Source organism: Phaseolus vulgaris, chromosome 9, assembly GCF_051622355.1.
Source record: "Phaseolus vulgaris cultivar YP4 chromosome 9, ASM5162235v1, whole genome shotgun sequence".
NCBI classification, from domain to species: domain Eukaryota; kingdom Viridiplantae; phylum Streptophyta; class Magnoliopsida; order Fabales; family Fabaceae; genus Phaseolus; species Phaseolus vulgaris.
The window spans coordinates 16,072,716-16,091,292 of NC_143506.1; the positions used below are offsets into that span (position 1 = coordinate 16,072,716).

Here is an 18,577-nt window from a genome sequence, read left to right on the forward strand (position 1 = left end):
AGTTGAAACAGAAAGAGGGAATAAGAAAGGGATAAGAACAAAGAGAATCCAAGAGAGAGAAAGAATGAAAACGGCTTTAGTCTTTGAACGGTCACCTTGAATTCTTCTCACTCTCTTCTTCCCAATTCCTGTTTTCTCATCAATCTTCTTCACTTCACACTCAGGTACCTCTTCTTCTTCATCTCTTCTTTTCTTTCTTGTTTTAAAAACGAAGATTTCGATGTGTTGTGATTCTTTTCATTCATTATTCATTCTGCGCTTTTCTCTTTTGCCCCCAAACTGTTAACTCATCATTTCCAACCACAACTCGCCATCTATACTCGTATTTTTCTTGTTTTCAATCCTAATTTCTTTTTTTTTCTTCTCTTTATGATTCTTTGCCAGATTCTTAAAACTCGTCGATTTGTTCAGAAATTCCTTTGCTGAATCAAGATTTAAATACGTCAATTTCTTCTTTAAAGTTGTTACTCACCCTCCATTAAATTGGAACTTCTGTTTGTCGTCAATTTCTCAGAACTCATGCTCCTCTTTATCGAACTTTCATGGCACTTGTCAATTTTTATATTTTGATTTTTTTATTTATTGCAAACAGTTATATCTTTCATATAGTTGAACAGTGTGATTTTCTGGAAAATGCTTGAGTGGAGAAGCACTCGGCAGAATCTCTATTTACAATCATTTCAGATTCAAATACATTTAAGAGCAGTAAAGAGAAATGTAACTTCCTAGAACAACTATAAGCCACTAATCTTGAATCTGGCTATTCAGCTTTTCTGGACGTTAATTCCTAGGAATTGAAGCAATTTCCAATACAGATATGTTGCTTGTCTTTCCATTACTCATGCTAGTTTTCTTTAATCTTGTGAGTGAAGAGAAAAGTAAAAGCTTAGATGGCTCTTTGGTGGCTGGAGTCTTCTTTCTAATTTCAGTCTTGAAAAACATTTTCTTATATTTTGTCTAAAACATTTTCTTATGCTGGAATGCAGCATTGCTGAAGTTTTCCTTGCATTTCTCTCCATTCCTTTGCTATTTTGAACATTTTTTCTTAACTTCTAACAAATATGTTACTCTTGTTGTATTATCTGTTGCACTATGGTGAAAGCAATATAATAAAAACTAGAGAAAACAATCCAGAATCTTTTTCAAGTTTAACCAACTAGAGCGTGAACATCTTACTATTTTTACCCTCTTTTGCATCACGGTTGGCAAATTAGGTGGCTGATCCTTCAAAGACTATTTAATGTTATCCAGAGACACATTCCAAGTGGGGTTGACCCCTTTTAGTGCCTGAAGGTGTCTTTTAGTGCCTGAGGGTGTCTTTTAGTGCCATTGACTACATTGTATTGGAACCCAAACTTCTCACCAGTTTGGGTTTCAAAACGTTGGATGCAAGTGCACTAATATCCTTTCCAACTTAGTGGTGTTTCTATTTTTTTGCAGTTGCAAAGCAGTTGCTGCTATTTTTTGTGTGTTTATTACTTGGAATATCCATCTGGTATGAAGTCTGCGCATCATATTTGCTTTGTTTCTTAAGAATAGGTTAATATATTTGTTTGCTTCTTGTATTACTATTTATTTGTATGCAGCATTTGCAGTCATAGGAATATTATCAATGACACTTATTTTTCCTGTCTATCATTTCCTTTGATTTAAGTTTTCTTTTATTTCCCTTCTTCAAGAAAGTAAAGTTAATGTGTGTGTGTTTTTTTTAATTCAGTTCGGAATGGGAATATATCTCAGCACTCCCAAAACTGAAAAGTTTTCTGGAGATGGTGAAAGTGAGCGTCTTAGATATGGTTTATCATCCATGCAAGGGTGGCGCGCAACAATGGAAGATGCTGTGAGTAATCATTGTAAAAGTTGCTTGTTTTATAAATCAAATGACTTTTGCATATAAATCCAGAATTCCAAAGTGAATAACTATAAACCACTTGGTATTATGGCAATGTCTAGTAAGAAGTATACTGAATTGATTGGGTGTTATGCTTCTTGGTATCTGTCAATATTTTTATAGTTGCATTATTTCCCCCCTTTTCCATCAGTGCCTCAATTTGTTAAAAACTAGTATGACACGTGGAATGACAATGAAAGTTGCTTAAAAAAAGTTTGAGTTGATTGTAAAAGCAACTCTTGCTTACAAATAAAAAAAATATCATCGTAATAAATATTGTTATATATCATAATCAAGTCTAAATAAAAAGAATATCAAATAATGAGTTGCTTGGAGTTGTTTAAAATTTCTTCTATTTGAACTAATGGAATGTGAGTTGCTTGAAGATGATGACACTGTGGGACTCATGTTTCACGTTTTTCAATGTGTGAAGCAACTCATGTGAGTTGCTCTCATTGGAGATGCCTTAACACACTTTACTGGAAGTTGAAATTCATTGGAGATCACAAAATCACGAGTAATTAAAAATGTGAGACCCACAATTTTTTTTTTAAATTTCAATTAATTTCAACCAATAAGAAGGAATAACAATACATTGTTTCCCTAGGCATGTAAGCATGCTGAGTTTCAGTTGGTCCTGACTTGAGCAGGTGTTTGTGCTGTTGGGCTTACTCCAACAACACATCGTTGCCTTAGGCATATAAACACTAAAAGAGTGTGTAGCTAGCATTTATCTTTTAATAATATTATGGTTTGTGGATTCACATTAAATGTTTTGTTGGAGAAAGATGGACTTTCATGTTTTATTTATCTTGTTCTTTTATATTTTGATGCATGCAGTTCACAAGGGGACATCGTTAATTATTCTTTTACAGTTTGTACTCTCTTTAATCATGGTAGAAACAGATAAATATTTGTTAGCAAATTCCAAGAAAGGTGGAAGTCCCAGCATTTCTGTAGTCTCATTCTTCTAGCTATTTTTTCAATAGTGTGTGGCAACAATAGTATATTTGTAAAATACCCGATTGATCTCTTGTATGCATAATTGAGCTTGCCTTCTCATTTCAAAAGTTGCAATGATTTGTCTAGTGAAATGTGATTTCAGGAGTAAATGTGATGACATCGATTCTGCTTTTAAATTTTTATCTCTTAATTCATTTTATTATTTTTCACTCGGATTGCTCGTTAATATGCTGTTGATCTTTTTTTCTCTTTTCATTTTGTTAGCATGCTGCATATACTGATCTGGATGATTCGACTTCATTTTTTGGTGTCTATGATGGTCATGGAGGTGAGGTTTGAAAATTTTGGCTACTTTTATGGCAGAATTCCGTTTTTACTACTTTATTACTAATTTACAGATGTTTTTTAGCACGTTAGGGTGGTATTTTACTTTTTTCATTCCAGCTCTTTTGGAGAGCATCTCACACTCCTAATCCTACCTACTTTGTGTCTAAGAAGGCATGGAAGAGTAATTTACAATTTCTTCTAAAAGATAAGAGAAAGTAAAGAGGAAAAGAAAAATGAAATTTGGAAGCCCTATATAATCTAATAGAAAAATTTCTCTGAATATTCCCAAACGAGACACTTCCGCAGAACCCAAACCATGGTCTAAAGGGTATTTCTATTTTTTTCTAGTAAAATTTATTTATCTATTCTGAAGAATTGATAAAGTTAACTTTTGTGTTGCTTCTAGTTGTAGTTGATTTCAGCTTTTGAGGCATGAATTAAATTTAAAAAAATTTGACATATCTTTTGTGACTTGGGCATGGATTATAATGGGACATGCATGAAGACCCTGGTGCATTACCTTGCTTCATTCAATCCCATTTACACCATTGTAACTTGTGTTCCTTGATTCTAGATTCTCAAGATAGAACCTCACAGGGCTTCCATCTCTTGGTCAACTGTATTTTCTGCCGTGGTTGTAAATGCGTCTATACTTATGCTCTATTTATTGAATTGATTTTCAAAGAGATTCTGTTTGGCCCTTTTCAAACCATTTTTTATGGTAGAAAAGATCAAGGTTCTTTTATGCTTATCCTCCTCTACTACTTGGGTTTTTACTATTGTGTGCCATATATTTGACTTGTGCTACAAATTTCAATAATCCCCAACAAAACAAGAGGAAAATACTTCATTAATTATTTCTAGTTTGAAATCAGGTAAGGTGGTTGCGAAGTTTTGTGCAAAGTTTCTCCACCAAGAGGTGCTAAAAAGTGAAGCATACGTAACTGGAGATATAGGAACCTCCCTTCAGAAATCCTTTTTAAGGTTAGATTTAAAATAGTGTCCACTTCTATACAGTACTTAATGGAAGTGCCTGAATTTTGCAATTAAAAGACAAACTGGTTTCAATGTTTCATTCTTGCAAGGAGTTGAACTTTTATTCTATTAAAGAGTTTCGATTTGGTTCATCAGCTAAGATCTCAGTTTTGTAGTTCTTATTTTCTATCTTTTTCTTTTCTTTTAATACACTAAGAAATATTATTAGCAATGGTCCCTCTCAAAGTTACTTAGGTTTGTTTTATTTTATGCACTTGAATAATTGGAAGAGTATGAAGAAATTATATTTATCCTTTTTAAGTGACAAGTTGTAGCTCAATTATTAGTTGCTGATTATGGTTTGCGTATTCATTAATTTACTTTGTCCTGTTAAGCTTAGATATTATTCAGCAGAAATGGAGTACAATATTACATTGCTTCTCTTTCCTGGTCTAATTGAGAAAAGAGTAACTATTGATTACTTATACATCTCTCACTGCACAGTAAAACGAAAATACAAAAGTAAAATGTTACAAACTGGCATTTTCAATATTATGCAGAATGGATGAGATGATGCGTGGTCAAAGGGGATGGAGGGAATTATCAATATTGGGGGATAAGATAAACAAGTTTACTGGGATGATAGAAGGTTTGATTTGGTCACCAAGAAGCAGTGATGGTATCCGAGTTGATGATTGGGCTTTTGAGGAGGTAAGTGTGACATTAAAGATGGATATCCTAAATAATAATCTTCAGTATCACTTCTTCATTGGATATACTTGGTAAATTGGAGCATGCTGTGTGGCTTTTAGTAGAAATTTTCTTCTGTATCTCACAAATTTGAATTTACTAATTGCAATCAGGGGCCTCATTCTGATTTTGCTGGACCAACTTCGGGAAGCACTGCCTGTGTTGCAGTTATTAGAAACAACCAACTTGTTGTTGCAAATGCTGGTGATTCGCGATGTGTGATATCTCGGAAGGGTCAGGTAACTTCAGAGTGGAAATTCTTGGAAAATTAATTATGCATATTACATTAATTATGCATATTATCCACAGGCAGATACATACATAGGTACAAAAATTCTATTTTGCTTGTCTAAACACTATACATTATTTGGGAATGTGTGCCTTAATTTGGCTGGTCTAAGTTATTAAGGGGGCTTTTTTTGAAGGCATACAATATGGTTTGTCCCTCTTTTTTTGTAAACTATATGCATAGATGTTGTAGATAAATTACTTACAATGTTTTGCTATGGCTGTCTTCTACAGGCATACAATTTGTCTAGAGACCACAAACCTGATCTTGAGATTGAGAAGGAAAGAATCTTAAAAGCTGGTGGTTTTATTCACGCTGGGCGAGTTAATGGAAGTTTAAATCTTGCAAGAGCTATTGGTAATGTATCTATGGGCCAGTGAACTTTTTAAAATGAATAATTATGCTTCTTTTTTTATTTCTTCTTTCTTTCATTTATAACTTGAGTGGACTGTCTGGGCTGGGCTTCTGCATCTTTAGCTCAGGAATATCCATGAATTTTGTGTACTTGATGAATTCAACACCCAAACAACTTGTGTTTTGCATGTTTTATGTTGGTTCTTTACACGAAAAGGAAAATGATTTAAAACCATGTAATTGGAGATTTCAAAATTGTATGTGTACTCATGAGTCATGATGATATTTTCTTCGTGAAGATACAGATTCCTTTGGGATTTTGTGGGGGAATGGAAATGGTTTATAATGTTTTCATTCTTTAATAAGTTTCAATTAACTGCAGGTGACATGGAATTTAAACAGAATAAATTTCTTCCTGCTGAGAAACAAATTTTAACTTCCAATCCAGACATAAACACTGTAAGTTTGTTATTGTAATACAATTCAGCTAGCTGCCTCAGTGATAAATGTGCCACCGTTTCTATTTTTCTATATAATGGTAGGATCCATAGTAAAATGCATGGATAGGGCTTATTAGTAGTCTAAAGTATTAAACTTTATGTATGCATCTGCTATGACTAATACATTATTGTTGATTTCATATTTTTTACAGGTTGAGCTCTGTGACGAAGATGAATTTGTGGTGTTAGCTTGTGATGGCATATGGTATTCTTCTGGCTTCCTCATCTTCATTTGATTCGGAATGTTATGATGTATTTAGAAGATGTCATTTACATTATTAAAGTGTGATGATAAGCACCAATGGATTTTCATTCTAGGAACAGTAGTGACTAGGGGTGGTCATGGATTGGATTTTTCAAAATCCAATCTAGATCCAATCCAAATCCAAATAAATGGATTGGATTTAAAATCCATATCCATTTTAACTAGATCAAATTTAAATGGATTTTTTTTAAATCCATTTAAAGTGGATTAAATCTAGATTCAATCCATTTTGTTAATTAGATTAAATCCACTTTGTCAATTACATTGAATCCATTTTAATATGGACACAAACTAACTTGGCTCGAACTAGGCCTAAGCCGACTCAACCTGAATGCAGACCAACTCAGTTCAACATCGGCCCAGGCCTGGACGACTCGACATCAGCCCGAGCCTGAACGACTCGACATCAACCCGGGTCCGAACGACTCAACATTGACTCGAACCCCGACGACTAGGCAACGGCTCGGGCCCGAACGACTCAACATCGACCTGAACCTGGACGACTAGACAATGGCCCGGGCCTGGATGATTCAACATCGGTCTGGGCCCGTTTGGCTTGACATTGGCTCGGGCCTGCTCGACTCGACATTGGCCCGAGCCTGGACGACTCGACATCGGCCCTAACTTGGACGACTCAACATCGGGCCGGGCCCACTCTACTCGACATCGATTCGGGCCCGCTCTACTCAACATCGATTTAGGCCCGTTCGGCTCGACATCGGCTAGGGCCCGAGAGATTCGAAATTGGCTTGGGCCTGATCAACTCGACATTGGCCTGGGCCCAGTAGACTCGACATCGACCTGGGCTTGCTCAGCTCGACATTGGCTTGGGCCCGTTCGGCTCGACATCGGCCTATGCTCGGGAGACTCGACATTGACTCGACCTTGCTCGGCTTGAGATTGGCCCGGGCCCGAAAGACTCGACATTGGCCCGGGCACGTTCGTCTTGACATCGGCCCAGGCCAACTCGACTTGACATCAGCCTGGGCCCGCTCGGCTTGACATTGGCCCGGGCTCGCTCGACTCGACATCGGATGGATTGTCTTAGCTTAACTTAGATAGGGTCAAGTTAAAATCCATCCCAAAATGCAATTTGGATAATCCAAAAATGTATCCAATTTATATCTAATCCATATCCAATTAAATGGATTGGATTTAAAATCCAAAAATATAGATTTGTGTTTGAAATAAATCTATTTAAATGAATTAAAACTAATATGGATATGGATAATTATGGATTGGATTTGTACTTTGAATTTTTTGCCCACCCTTAGTGGTGACTGTTATTTGTGTCTTGTGTGGGTGGAATGAGTTTCTTGATTCATACCTATACACTGATGCAAACACCTGTAGTTTCAGAAATCACAAAAACCTGGCCTATTTTCAGTTTCCATCCCACAAATGTCTTAATTTACCCTTTTTCAGATAGATGTAAATTGATGCCTTACTATGCCAATGGCATCAATGGCATCCACAAAAGCATTGTTGATGGAATGTGTTAGGACACAACATAAGGGAAATAAGGAAACAGCTTGGAGGGTGTATCATAGGAGAAACAAAGGGTATGTGGCAGTTCAGTGGTTAGGAAGGGTTGGTCTTTAAATAAAGACTAACCGGTTTGGGGGAAGGGGACTTTTTGTGAATTCAGTTTGTAAACAGGATAATTCCTGTGGAGAAGGAAAACTTCTTTTCCTTGGTTGATATTCGAATACATTGCACAGTTCCACTAATAATACGGAGGTCATTCAGTATTTTTTTCTCGGTGTCTTTGTGGTGTATCGGTGAGTGAGTTCAGTGTACGTAACAATTGGTCCAACTTGACGGATCCAAAAGAAAAACTGAGGTCAAGGAATAAGGGATGGAATAGAGAACAGGGGCATTAGAAAAACTAATCAGCGAATGGTGGAGATGAAGACAGAGATTCACGGGTTGAAGGAGAGTCTTCTTGACATAAAAGAATTGCTGAGGGACATCAAGAAGGGAGATAGAGCGTCCGACGGAGGGGAAAACTTGGTGAATGAGGGAGAAAGGAGTGAACGGTCACGACACAGGTCAAAATCTGATATGGAAGAGGAAGGAAAACTGAAATCATGGACACGGAGGGTGGAGTTACCCAGTTTTGAGGGTACAGATTCGTCGGGATGGTTGGCAAGAGCTGAAAAGTTTTTCGAAGTGCAGAATGTATCAGGCCAAGAAAGTTTGCATCTGACTTTCATCAGCATGGAGGGCAGTGCTAACTCTTGGAGAAAGAACTCCAAGAACCATTCTTGGGAAGAATTTTCTATGGCTTTAGACAAGAGGTTTGGGGGAAAAGAAAGGTGTTCGGTCTTTGAGAAGCTAGCCAAACTCAAACAGAATGGGAGAGTGGAGGATTACATTCAAGATTTTGAGGGGCTAGTGTCCCAGGTACCGTTGACAGGGGAAGAGCAGTTACTGGGATATTTCTTCGCGGGATTGCAACCCAGAATTCGAAATCAGATCAGACCCCATGATCCAAAAGAAGTGATGAGGGAAATGGAGATTGCTCTTGATGTAGAGGAGGCCTTCAAAGAAGAAAAAGGAGGCAGCACTGGGTATAAGAGTATGGGCTCTTTTGGGTGTCCGGGAATAACCGGTTGAACGAAAGTGTATAAGGGGAACAACGGTCTGATGTCGTCTAGTATGGCAAGTAAAGCGAGGAAGTAAAGCGAGGAAGGAAACTGCATCATCCAGTCGAGAGTTCCGACCTGGGGAAGGGTCAAGGGCACTGCCTTACCCAGAGTATGTGAGACGAAGGGAAGAGGGAAGGTGTTTCCACTGTGGAGGGGCTTACGGCTCCAGAGAAGAACTTAAGAGTGATCATTTGCGCAAAGGAGGAAGGAAGTCCAGTGGATGAGAATCAGGGAGTGCTTGGGCAAATTGAAGAGAATGGAGATGAGGAGGAAGAAGAGAGGGAGTATTGCCAAATGGATCTGTCCATTTTCTCTACTGGAGGTCTAATACAACCGCATACCATGGAGTTACATGGGACTCTAAAAAATAGACCAACAATGTTGTTAATTGACAGTGGGGCTAGCCACAATTTTATCTCGACAGAGCTGGTAAAACAGTTGGGATTACATGTGGAACCCACACCAACATACAATGTGAGACTGGGGGATGGCCATAAAAAAAAACAAGTGGGTGTTGTCCAGAGGTAGAGGTATACTTGGAAAATCATATGATCAAGGAGACCTTCTTCCTATTTGAGTTACGAGGGGTAGACGTGATTTTGGGGGTGGCATGGCTGGCAAAGTTGGGGAAGTGAAAATAACGTTGACTACGAGTTTCTGCATAGGAGAAAAAGTGCTCATTAGAGGAGATCACAAGTTAGCTAGAACGTTGGTAACGCCAAAGGCATATCATCCCGAAACGGATGGTCAAACCGAAGTTTTGAATAGAACACTGGAGACCTACCTACGGTGTTTTAGTTCAGAACAACCTAAGATGTGGGCGACTTTCCTTCCATGGGCGGAGTATTGGTATAACACTAGTTTTCATGGGGAGACGCAGTGTACACCCTTTGAAGTAGTGTATGGCCGGCCACCCCCATCGTTGGCATGCTTTGTTCTAGTAGAAACTATGGTAGAAGCAGTGGAGCAGGATTTGATGATTCTGGATGAGTTTAGACTAGCTTAAATTTCATTTAAGGAGGGCACAAGATCGAATGTCTCATTTTGCCAACCGCCATAGAAGACCATCTCCAATTAAAATATGAGATATGGTCTACTTGAAGATTAGGTCGCATAGGCAGCTATCCATGCCCACTCGACTGCATCCAAAGCTGGCAGCCAAATACTATGGGCCTTTTCTAGTGGTAGCTGTGGTAGGATCGGTGGCTTTTAAACTCCAACTACCTGATGCAGCTCGAATACATCCAATGTTCCATGTATCTCAACTAAAGCTAGCAGTAGGGTTGCACGAAATTCAACCTGAATGCCGAAATAGTTGTAAGGACAGGTGGGAGGTTGTTATCAAACAAAGATCTTGGATAGACGGGAGCGAGCCATCCAAGGAGCAAACATTCCGCAGATCCTAGTAAAATGGAATAATGGGAAAAAGGACACGGCTACATGGGAAGACGTGAAGATCATCTAGGACTAGTTTCCCGAATTCAACCTTGAGGACAAGGTTGTTCTGTCCGAAGGGAGTAATGTTAGGACATAACAGAAGGGAAATAAGGAAAAAGCTTGGAGGGTGTATCATAGGAGAAACAAAGGGTAGGTGGCAGTTAGTGGTTAGGGAAATAAAGACCAACCGGATTGGGGGAAGGGGACTTTTTGTGAATTCAGTTTGTAAACAGGATAATTCCTGTGGAGAAGGAAAACTTGTTTTCCTTGGTTGATATTCGAATACATTGCACAGTTCCACTAATAATACGGAGGTCATTCAGTATTTTTTTCTCGGTGTCTTTGTGGTGTATCGGTGTGTGAGTTCAGTGTATGTAACAGAATGTGATTCTGAAAATAGTAATTTTCTTACATAAGCCCCTTTAGCTGCCTTTTTTTAAATAATTTGTTTCTCATTATTTCCAGGGATTGCATGTCAAGTCAACAACTCGTAGATTTTATTCATGAACAATTGCAATCGGTGAGTTCTTAGTTTTAACCCTTTTCTAATTGGATGATAAAGTATTGACTCAATTAAGAGTGACTGTATGCTTATTCATGATATTTAATGCGTACCGAGTGCTTTGACGGATAAGAACTCCGCCATTTGTGCTTGTAGTTGTTGAAGAGAATTAATAAAGGAATATATAATGTTTCTTGTGGTGGTCAGAGTCACACTTTCTTTGACGCTTAATGCATTTTTTCACTATAGCCATTATCTTTTACTCGATCTCTAGCACTGTGCCATTTCTGATCAATTCTGTAAATGTTTTGTGCCTAAATTTTTATGGTCTGGATGATAATGTTTTTGGTGCCACAATTTATAAAAGTGATTGTTTTATACGCAGGAAACGAAACTTTCTGTTGTGTGTGAAAGAGTACTTGACCGGTGTTTGGCACCATCAACTGCCGTTGGCGAGGGATGTGACAATATGACCATGATCTTGGTGCAGTTCAAAAGACCTGCTCAGTCCAGTGCATCAACAGAAGAGCAATCCTCTTCAAACGGACAAGCTGAACCTGAAACACAACTAGAGAGAAGTGAAAGTTAGCATTTTTCCTCAACAACAGTTCAAATATTGTATCATATATATATATATACACATATATTAAATATATGTAGTACCAATTATTAGAATGCGTTCGAATGGTCATTTTCCCTGCTTTTTCAGCATGCGGCTCCCAAGCATCAGTAATTGTTTGTAGTTTGTATTCAACTACTTGCAAGAAAGCTACTAGCTCGGTAAAAAAAAGTCTTTATGCTAAAGGAGGCATAATCTAAAACGGGTGGGGTTCTTGATTTGGAAATATTGTAACACACTCCTTTTGATACACAACTTTTCATTTTCCAAAAAATAAAGACGCCTTGTAATTTTATCCTTAAATGTGTTAAAGTTTTAGAAGTAAACCAATAACTCACTGTTGGTGAGTATGCATAACGGTCTATTTTTGCCATTTTGCTTAGGAACAGAGCTATAAGAGGGGGCGCCTTTTATGGTCTATCCATTGAATACATAGAAAATTGAAAAATCCTATTCGTGAGTGAAGTAGTTAATGGTGGCAGAGTTGGCAATCTATGTAGCACTGATCTGACACAGACACAAAGATACGTATAATTTCTAAAATGTAGAACATGAGAATACATATCTATATATTATATAATTATGAATTATATGAATTGACAATAAATAAATGTTTATGTGTATAAGTATGTTTTAAATTATTTTTTGGAGCTGAAAGATGTTTTTCACTACTAGTTCAAAATGATTTACTTTTTATTTTTATAATTATAATAAAAATTATACAATAAAATTGAGTTTTTAAAAAATTAATGTATTTTTTTTAAATTGTATTAGAATCGTATTAGAATTGTCATAAATCCAATAAATATTTTTTGAATTAGACACTTTAAAGAATATGTGTCTTACAAGTATCATACGAGCGTCGATATCCGATACGAGTATCTGACACTGACACGTCATTTTAAGAGAAGTGTCTGAGTTTCATTGCATAGTCTCTAGGCTTGATCACTCAGGTTACTGACCACTGCACATTACAAACAGTGAAGTAATTTTATTTTTTAAATACTGTCGAACTTATCAATATCTAGAGGGAGGAAAATAGTAGTTTTTTAATTTAAACAATCCCTCTTTTGTGATTTGGATTGTTTTAGTTATTTATTTATTTTTCATTTTTTTATTGACTGTGTGAAATTGTAAAACTTACTTTCTCATTTTTTTAATACCTTAACAAAACTTTATGATCCTTTATTTGGCAATAACGGCCTCAATAAGCTCTCGCATTTTTTTATACAAATCTTGGTGTAAGGTATCTTATGTTTTTGTACATTTCATCATCGATTTACATCTTGGTGTTATGCAATCACACCTCAATTCCCTTACTACATACACCCCCACCCTTCTGTCATCAGCACCGAAAGCCTCATCTAGCAGCGAAGCTCATGCCTGTAGTCACGAAAAAATATTGTAGGAGCCTAAGTAATCCCAACCGTATTGTTCGTATGGAACATGAAATATACTTGTGGGTAGAAATACTCACTGTCTAATGTTCGGAATTGATCCTCAAAAATTATTGCAAGAACAAGGGAGAGACTTTTCTTACACAAGTATTTCTCAGCATTAATCAGCAGGAATTTCCAGCATGATACAATCTTTATGCATGCCAATCATCCACTGAAAAATTGAGGTATGCGATTCTAATATCCAAGGCCATTTCCAAGACAAAGTAGTCCTACAAAAAACATGATAAAAAGTTGATAAAATGAATCAATAATACATATACAGACAATGTGATAGTCTATTTATTACATTGTAACTATCTTAAAAGTTATATCTAGAATGATTTCTAATTGATTGACAATTTGAGACAGCAAAAAACTTTTACATTGACAATGCACTGAAAATAAATAATATATGCCTGAAAATATAAAGATTGTTATCAATAATACCATTGATGATTTCTAATCAGTTGATTTGTAAACATTTACAGTGATATTACGTGCCAATCAAACTCCACATAAACTATCAGGTAAAATCAATTCTTAGTAAAACATTAATACCTTCATGCCTCCCTTTTGAATCAGGAACATACGAAAGGCCCCATGAGATAACTCAGTAAAATCAACATTTATCAGGCAATTGAGCAAATGTTCCTGCATTGGGGCTACACCCCACAACCATCATCTTCTTGAGGACAGAAAAGGCTCGATCTTTGTTCCCTGACATAGTATGCCCACGAATGAGAGCATTGTAAGTGAAGACATTAGGTTCAAGACCCATAAGCTGCAGTTCCTCGAACATCTTTCCGGCTCGGTCCACCATTCCAGCATTTCCAAAATGAAGAATCAATGAATTGTAAGTATAAAGATCAGGAGTGATTCCCCTATTTTTCATTTCACTGAAAAGAGAAAGAGCTTCCTCAAACCTGTGCGATTTTCCAAGGCCATTGATCATAAGATTATAAGAAACAGTATCAGGGTCAAGGCCAGTCAACTTTAGTTCCTCAAAGTAGTGCACGGCATCATCAACTCTGTCACTCATGCACAGGCATTCTACAAGAATGGTATAAGACTTCAAGTCTGGCCTTATCCCTTCCTTAACCATCCTTTTGAACAAATCACAAGCAATGTCAACGTTACCTGCTTTCCCAAATCCGTTGATGAGAATATTATAAATAGCACAGTTGGGCTTGCAATGATAGTCTGACATCTCCTCAAAAATATTCATTGCTTCTTCTAATCTTCCAGCCTTTAAAAGGCCGTCTATAAGAGGACCATATGTACAAGGAGTGGGAAAGAAATCACCACTCACGAGATCATAGTATAAATCTAATGCCTTATTTATGTTTTTAGATTTCACAAGGGCAGAAATGACGATATTATGGGTTATAGTATTCGGCTTACATCCCCTACAGAGCATGTTATTGTACAGTTCAAAAAGTTCATCAATCCTCTTTGACTTACCATGAGCATCAAGCAACAAGTTGTAGGTGAAAATATTCGGGGAACAACCTGCATTCTTCATCTCAATAAAAAGTTTGAAAGCTGGTTCAGTGATATTACTTCCAAGAAGCCCATCTATCAAGCAGTTATATGATTCCGAGGAAGGGTGAATTCCCAAAGTTTTGGTGAATTTGTCAAACAAATTTTGAGCATCAAGAGCCTTGTTCCGCTTGCATAGGATTCTAATAAAAGGTATTATCAAATTATCATCTAGGCAAATAGAATTGCACACCAATCCTTCAGCAAATGAAATGGCCTCTTCTATTTCTGCTTCAATTAAAATACATTCCATTAATTCTCCCCAGAATTGACTACTTGTCTGTAAACCTGGTTGATTTACAAATTCCATGACAATCTTGATTGCATCCTCAATCCTTCCATGCTTTACAACACCAGGAAGGAGGGTGTACAAAGTTACAGGATCAGGGGAGAGAAATTTCTTCATTTGATGGTAAAACCAGAATGCATAATCAGCCCTGCCTTCCTTGAGCAAGCCATAGATAATAGTGTTATAAGTCAGAACATCAGGACTACAGTTCATGATTGTCATTCTACAGAACATTTTCAAAGCCAAATCAACTGAATCATTCTTGCAAAGACAATCAAGGAGTGCGTTAAAAGTCACTGTGTTTGGAGGACATCCAGACTCATTCATACTCCCAAACAAATCAAGGGCCCTCCGGAGTTTTCCCTCTTTCCCTAAACCAGTAAGTAAAATGTTGTATGTCACAACTGTAGGAGCTAGCTTCAAATCCTTCAATCTCCCAAACATTTTCCATGCCTCATCAACTCGGTCAGCCTTGTAAAGTGTGTCAATTAAAGAATTAACTACAATTATATCTGGTTCACACCCTTCACTTAACATCTCAGTCAAAAGTTTTGTAGATTTGTCTATTTGCCCTGCTTTGCTGTAGCACTTCATCATCATGTTATAGGTTACTGAATCAGGTAAAAGCCCACACTTGTGAAGATCATTGAATATATATCTTGCTTCTCTGATCCTACCTGTTTCAGCAAGACTATATAAAGATGCATTACATGCGGCTATACTAGGCAAAATACCTCTCTTCTTCATTTTTTGAAAGGTGTCAAGAGCTTTTTCAGGATCACCCAACTTTCCATAGTAGTCAATAAAAAGAACGTATGAATAAGCAGTTGGTTCAACACCCAAAGATTCCAGATTGTTGAACAGCTCTAATGCCTCATCTAATTTTCTCAGGTTCAAAAGTCCAGAGATCAACGTGTTGTAAGTATGAAGATTTGGAAAAATCCCTTTCACTTTCATCACATCTAATATATCAAATGCCTGATCAACTTTTCCAGACTTACATAAAGCCTCAACAATTATAGTGTAGGAAACCACATCAGGAGCATAACCATCAGCCTCCATCTCACTCCAGAATCTTTTCACCATTTCCAAGTTGCCATAATTACCGAAATTGCCCATTAAAGTAATGTAAGTCACCTGATCTGGTTTGTGACCGCTAGCTCTCATCTTTGTGTATAATTCCATGGCCTTATCAAGTTTTCCTGCAACACAAAGTGCATCAATTAGAACCGTATAAGTGACAACATCCGGCCCGCATCCTTCATTGTCCATTGTCTTTAAAATCCCATACGCATCATCGATTCTCCCTGCCCTCCCAAGCACTCTAATGCATATGGTATATGTGTAGATATTTGGCTTCAAACCTAAAGTTTTCATCTCTTCCAATAAATCCATAATGGTTCCGGTCTCCCTCCTCTTCCCCAATGCTACCATTAACGCTGAGTAAGTCTTCATACTAGGTTTCATCCCTTCCGAGATCATTCTTTTGTAAACCTTCAAAGCCTCTTTACAAAAGCCAGGTTGGAGCAGGAAATGAATCAGTCCATTATATGAATAAGCATTCAAGACAAACCCAGCTTGCCTCATCTTTCCAAGTGCAAATGGTGCTTGCCGAATCCCACCTTTAATCGAAAGAGCCTTAAAGATAGTGAGATATGTATTCGGATTCCTGTTAATCACTTGCTCTTGCATAAAATCAAAAACAAAAACCATATCCTCAACTCTCCCATGAGCCCTCAGGAGCTCCAGCATGTAATTACATGTTTCAGGTGTATGCACAAGATTAGGCAACTGGGAAACCATCTTAAAATACAAAAGAGCAGAATTGGGATCCAAAATTGACTTCAAAACGCCAATAACTTCTTCAGAAGACACTCTAGTTTTGCTCTTGCCATTTACTGCAACCACTTCAGGGGCACATCTTGTCACTAAGACACCAATACCCAATTGTCTTTTTCCATGTTTCTTCCAGTTTACCAAAGACCCATTAGGCAAAGATTTCATTTTGACAAATGGGGTTCCTCCAAAGAATCCATTATTGCTCATAGCATAAACATTGGTGTCACCGAAAGCACAGCAAGAGGTAGAAGAAAGGGGCACTACAACAGCCATAGAAACACCAACGTCCAACAGTAACAAAGCAAAGGAGAGACTAAAATTCAGAACAAGCACATTGAAGAGTAGATGGTGGCAAATCAAAAGTGTATGAACCTGTCACCGTAATTGGGTATGCAAACTGAGCACAGCAGAGGGTAATGTTTGGTGAAAGACAGAGACTTTGACAAACATCAAGTTTGGGTTTTGGATATTTTTGCCACCAAAATATCAGCATGTGTAATGAAATTGTAACATTGCAGGTAACTGGGTAAGGTTTACCCTTACGATTGTGAGGTGATAGGTGAGGATACTCCAACCTTATCAGTGATGAAATATCTACATGTTTATTATACAACTGCTACTAATAAAAAAAGATAAATTCTAATCACCACTTATTCATTTAAAAGTGAAAACATTTTATTCAAATACAAATATGTGTTGATACATACATACACACTTTATACATACATATATGATTAAAATTAAAATGTTTTTTAAAACAATTGTTGATTCTTTGTTTGCCACTTTAGAAATATTAGTTGATGTAGCAATTTCTTTATTTTTAATCAATAAAATTATTTTTTTAATAGGTAATCAATAAAAGTATTTTATTTCACAATAGTTACTTTAAAGTTTAAATATTTTGGTGAAAAAAAATTATATTTAATTTACTTTATCTAATATACTGGTATGGACGAGACCGAGACACGTGTCACCTGACCGAGACACGTGGAACCGGTCAAGACTTTGGAAACTTGGCTGAGACTCCAAAGATCGTCACGGTCGTCCTGATCGACCGGCACATACACCCATTAACACTCAAGTCAATGTCAGTGAAGTTAATCTGTCATTAAGGATCAGGTAATGCAACCTTAAGTGAGATCTATTCCATAACACACATCTCAAAGGTACGTCATTTATTACTATACACCTACCTGAGTATCTATCACTCGCTTTACTGACTTGGGCGTCGGAGTACCTTTCCGCAGGTACCCCATCCGGTGTTCGCCCGAGACCGAGAGCCGAGGGAAAAACACGAGAAAGACCCCAATCAAGCACCCAACAACCTGCCCGATCGAGGACGAAGACTTCAATAATTCTCTAACTCTCATCTACCTAGCATAGCAGGAACATCTAACTTTAATAAAATACCCTTACATAAAAGAATTATTATTGTTCATAGATAGGTTTCACAAAAAAAAAATATTATTTGTTTTTTAAATAAAAATTATTCATTTTTTGAAATTTATAATTAACAGTAATGGTTTATTTATGTGATACATATTTTTATATGATCTTGTGTATTTTCTCAACTCATACTTTATGTTTCTTCATTTTACTTGTTATATTTTTTAAAATTAATTTTCATGTGCAAGAGAACAAATATTTTTCTTTTAATTTTCAATAATTTATAACTTTTAAATCACTATTCGATGTTAAAAATATACATGAACTTAATATATATATATATATATATATATATATATGTATGTATGATATACTTTAGAAATCTGATTTTTTTTTAAATTTTCTTATATTTAGAAAATAAAGAAATTAAAAATACTTACATTATGTATTGACAATTATATGTTAATTTCACATTTTATTTTCGTTTAAAAAAATAAAAAATTAAACATGTTTAATAAAAAATATTACTGGTTCACTTAATTTCAAAATATGCTACGTTGTT

The 18,577-nt window shown here is 36.7% G+C and overlaps 2 protein-coding genes across 9 annotated transcripts; one reads left to right on the forward strand and one right to left on the reverse strand.

Annotated features, from left to right (window-relative positions):
• On the forward strand, nucleotides 1-11,612 carry LOC137820291 (Protein phosphatase 2C family protein). 7 transcript variants are annotated; one of them, XM_090295029.1, is made up of 13 exons: nucleotides 25-164; nucleotides 1,215-1,293; nucleotides 1,419-1,539; nucleotides 1,718-1,840; nucleotides 3,119-3,182; nucleotides 4,046-4,165; nucleotides 4,717-4,867; nucleotides 5,020-5,145; nucleotides 5,429-5,552; nucleotides 5,932-6,008; nucleotides 6,202-6,254; nucleotides 10,868-10,922; nucleotides 11,290-11,612. In XM_090295029.1, exons 7-13 carry the CDS (start codon nucleotides 4,718-4,720, stop codon nucleotides 11,491-11,493), a joined length of 789 nt encoding a protein of 262 aa, XP_090151155.1. In that variant the 5' UTR covers nucleotides 25-164; nucleotides 1,215-1,293; nucleotides 1,419-1,539; nucleotides 1,718-1,840; nucleotides 3,119-3,182; nucleotides 4,046-4,165; nucleotide 4,717; the 3' UTR covers nucleotides 11,494-11,612. The 7 variants fall into 7 exon arrangements, with proteins under 7 accessions (XP_068480380.1, XP_090151152.1, XP_090151151.1 ...); XM_090295027.1 differs by having other exon boundaries at nucleotides 4,057-4,165; XM_090295026.1 differs by having other exon boundaries at nucleotides 2-164; nucleotides 1,215-1,539; nucleotides 4,057-4,165.
• Nucleotides 11,613-12,715: 1,103 nt separating this feature from the next.
• Nucleotides 12,716-17,236, reverse strand: PGR3 (proton gradient regulation 3). Of its 2 annotated transcripts, XM_068625368.2 has the most exons (3): nucleotides 13,521-17,236; nucleotides 13,001-13,192; nucleotides 12,716-12,906 (listed from the first exon to the last, which is right to left on the reverse strand). In XM_068625368.2, the coding sequence occupies exon 1, from the start codon at nucleotides 16,900-16,902 to the stop codon at nucleotides 13,582-13,584; it is 3,321 nt and encodes a 1,106-aa protein (XP_068481469.1). In that variant the 5' UTR covers nucleotides 16,903-17,236; the 3' UTR covers nucleotides 12,716-12,906; nucleotides 13,001-13,192; nucleotides 13,521-13,581. The 2 variants fall into 2 exon arrangements, with proteins under 2 accessions (XP_068481469.1, XP_068481470.1); XM_068625369.2 differs by having other exon boundaries at nucleotides 12,716-13,192; nucleotides 13,521-17,221.
• Nucleotides 17,237-18,577: the final 1,341 nt, after the last annotated feature.

What these genes read in the sequence shown, in the direction of transcription:
- PGR3 (XM_068625368.2), bottom strand. Translation starts at nt 16,902, where the DNA reads ATGGCTGTTGTAGTGCCCCTTTCTTCTACCTCTTGCTGTGCTTTCGGT.
- LOC137820291 (XM_068624279.2), top strand. Translation starts at nt 1,724, where the DNA reads ATGGGAATATATCTCAGCACTCCCAAAACTGAAAAGTTTTCTGGAGAT. An exon ending in ATGATTGGGCTTTTGAGGAG is followed by an intron (nt 4,868 to 5,019) that starts GTAAGTGTGACA and finishes AATTGCAATCAG; the next exon opens with GGGCCTCATTCTGATTTTGC. An exon ending in TGATATCTCGGAAGGGTCAG is followed by an intron (nt 5,146 to 5,428) that starts GTAACTTCAGAG and finishes TGTCTTCTACAG; the next exon opens with GCATACAATTTGTCTAGAGA.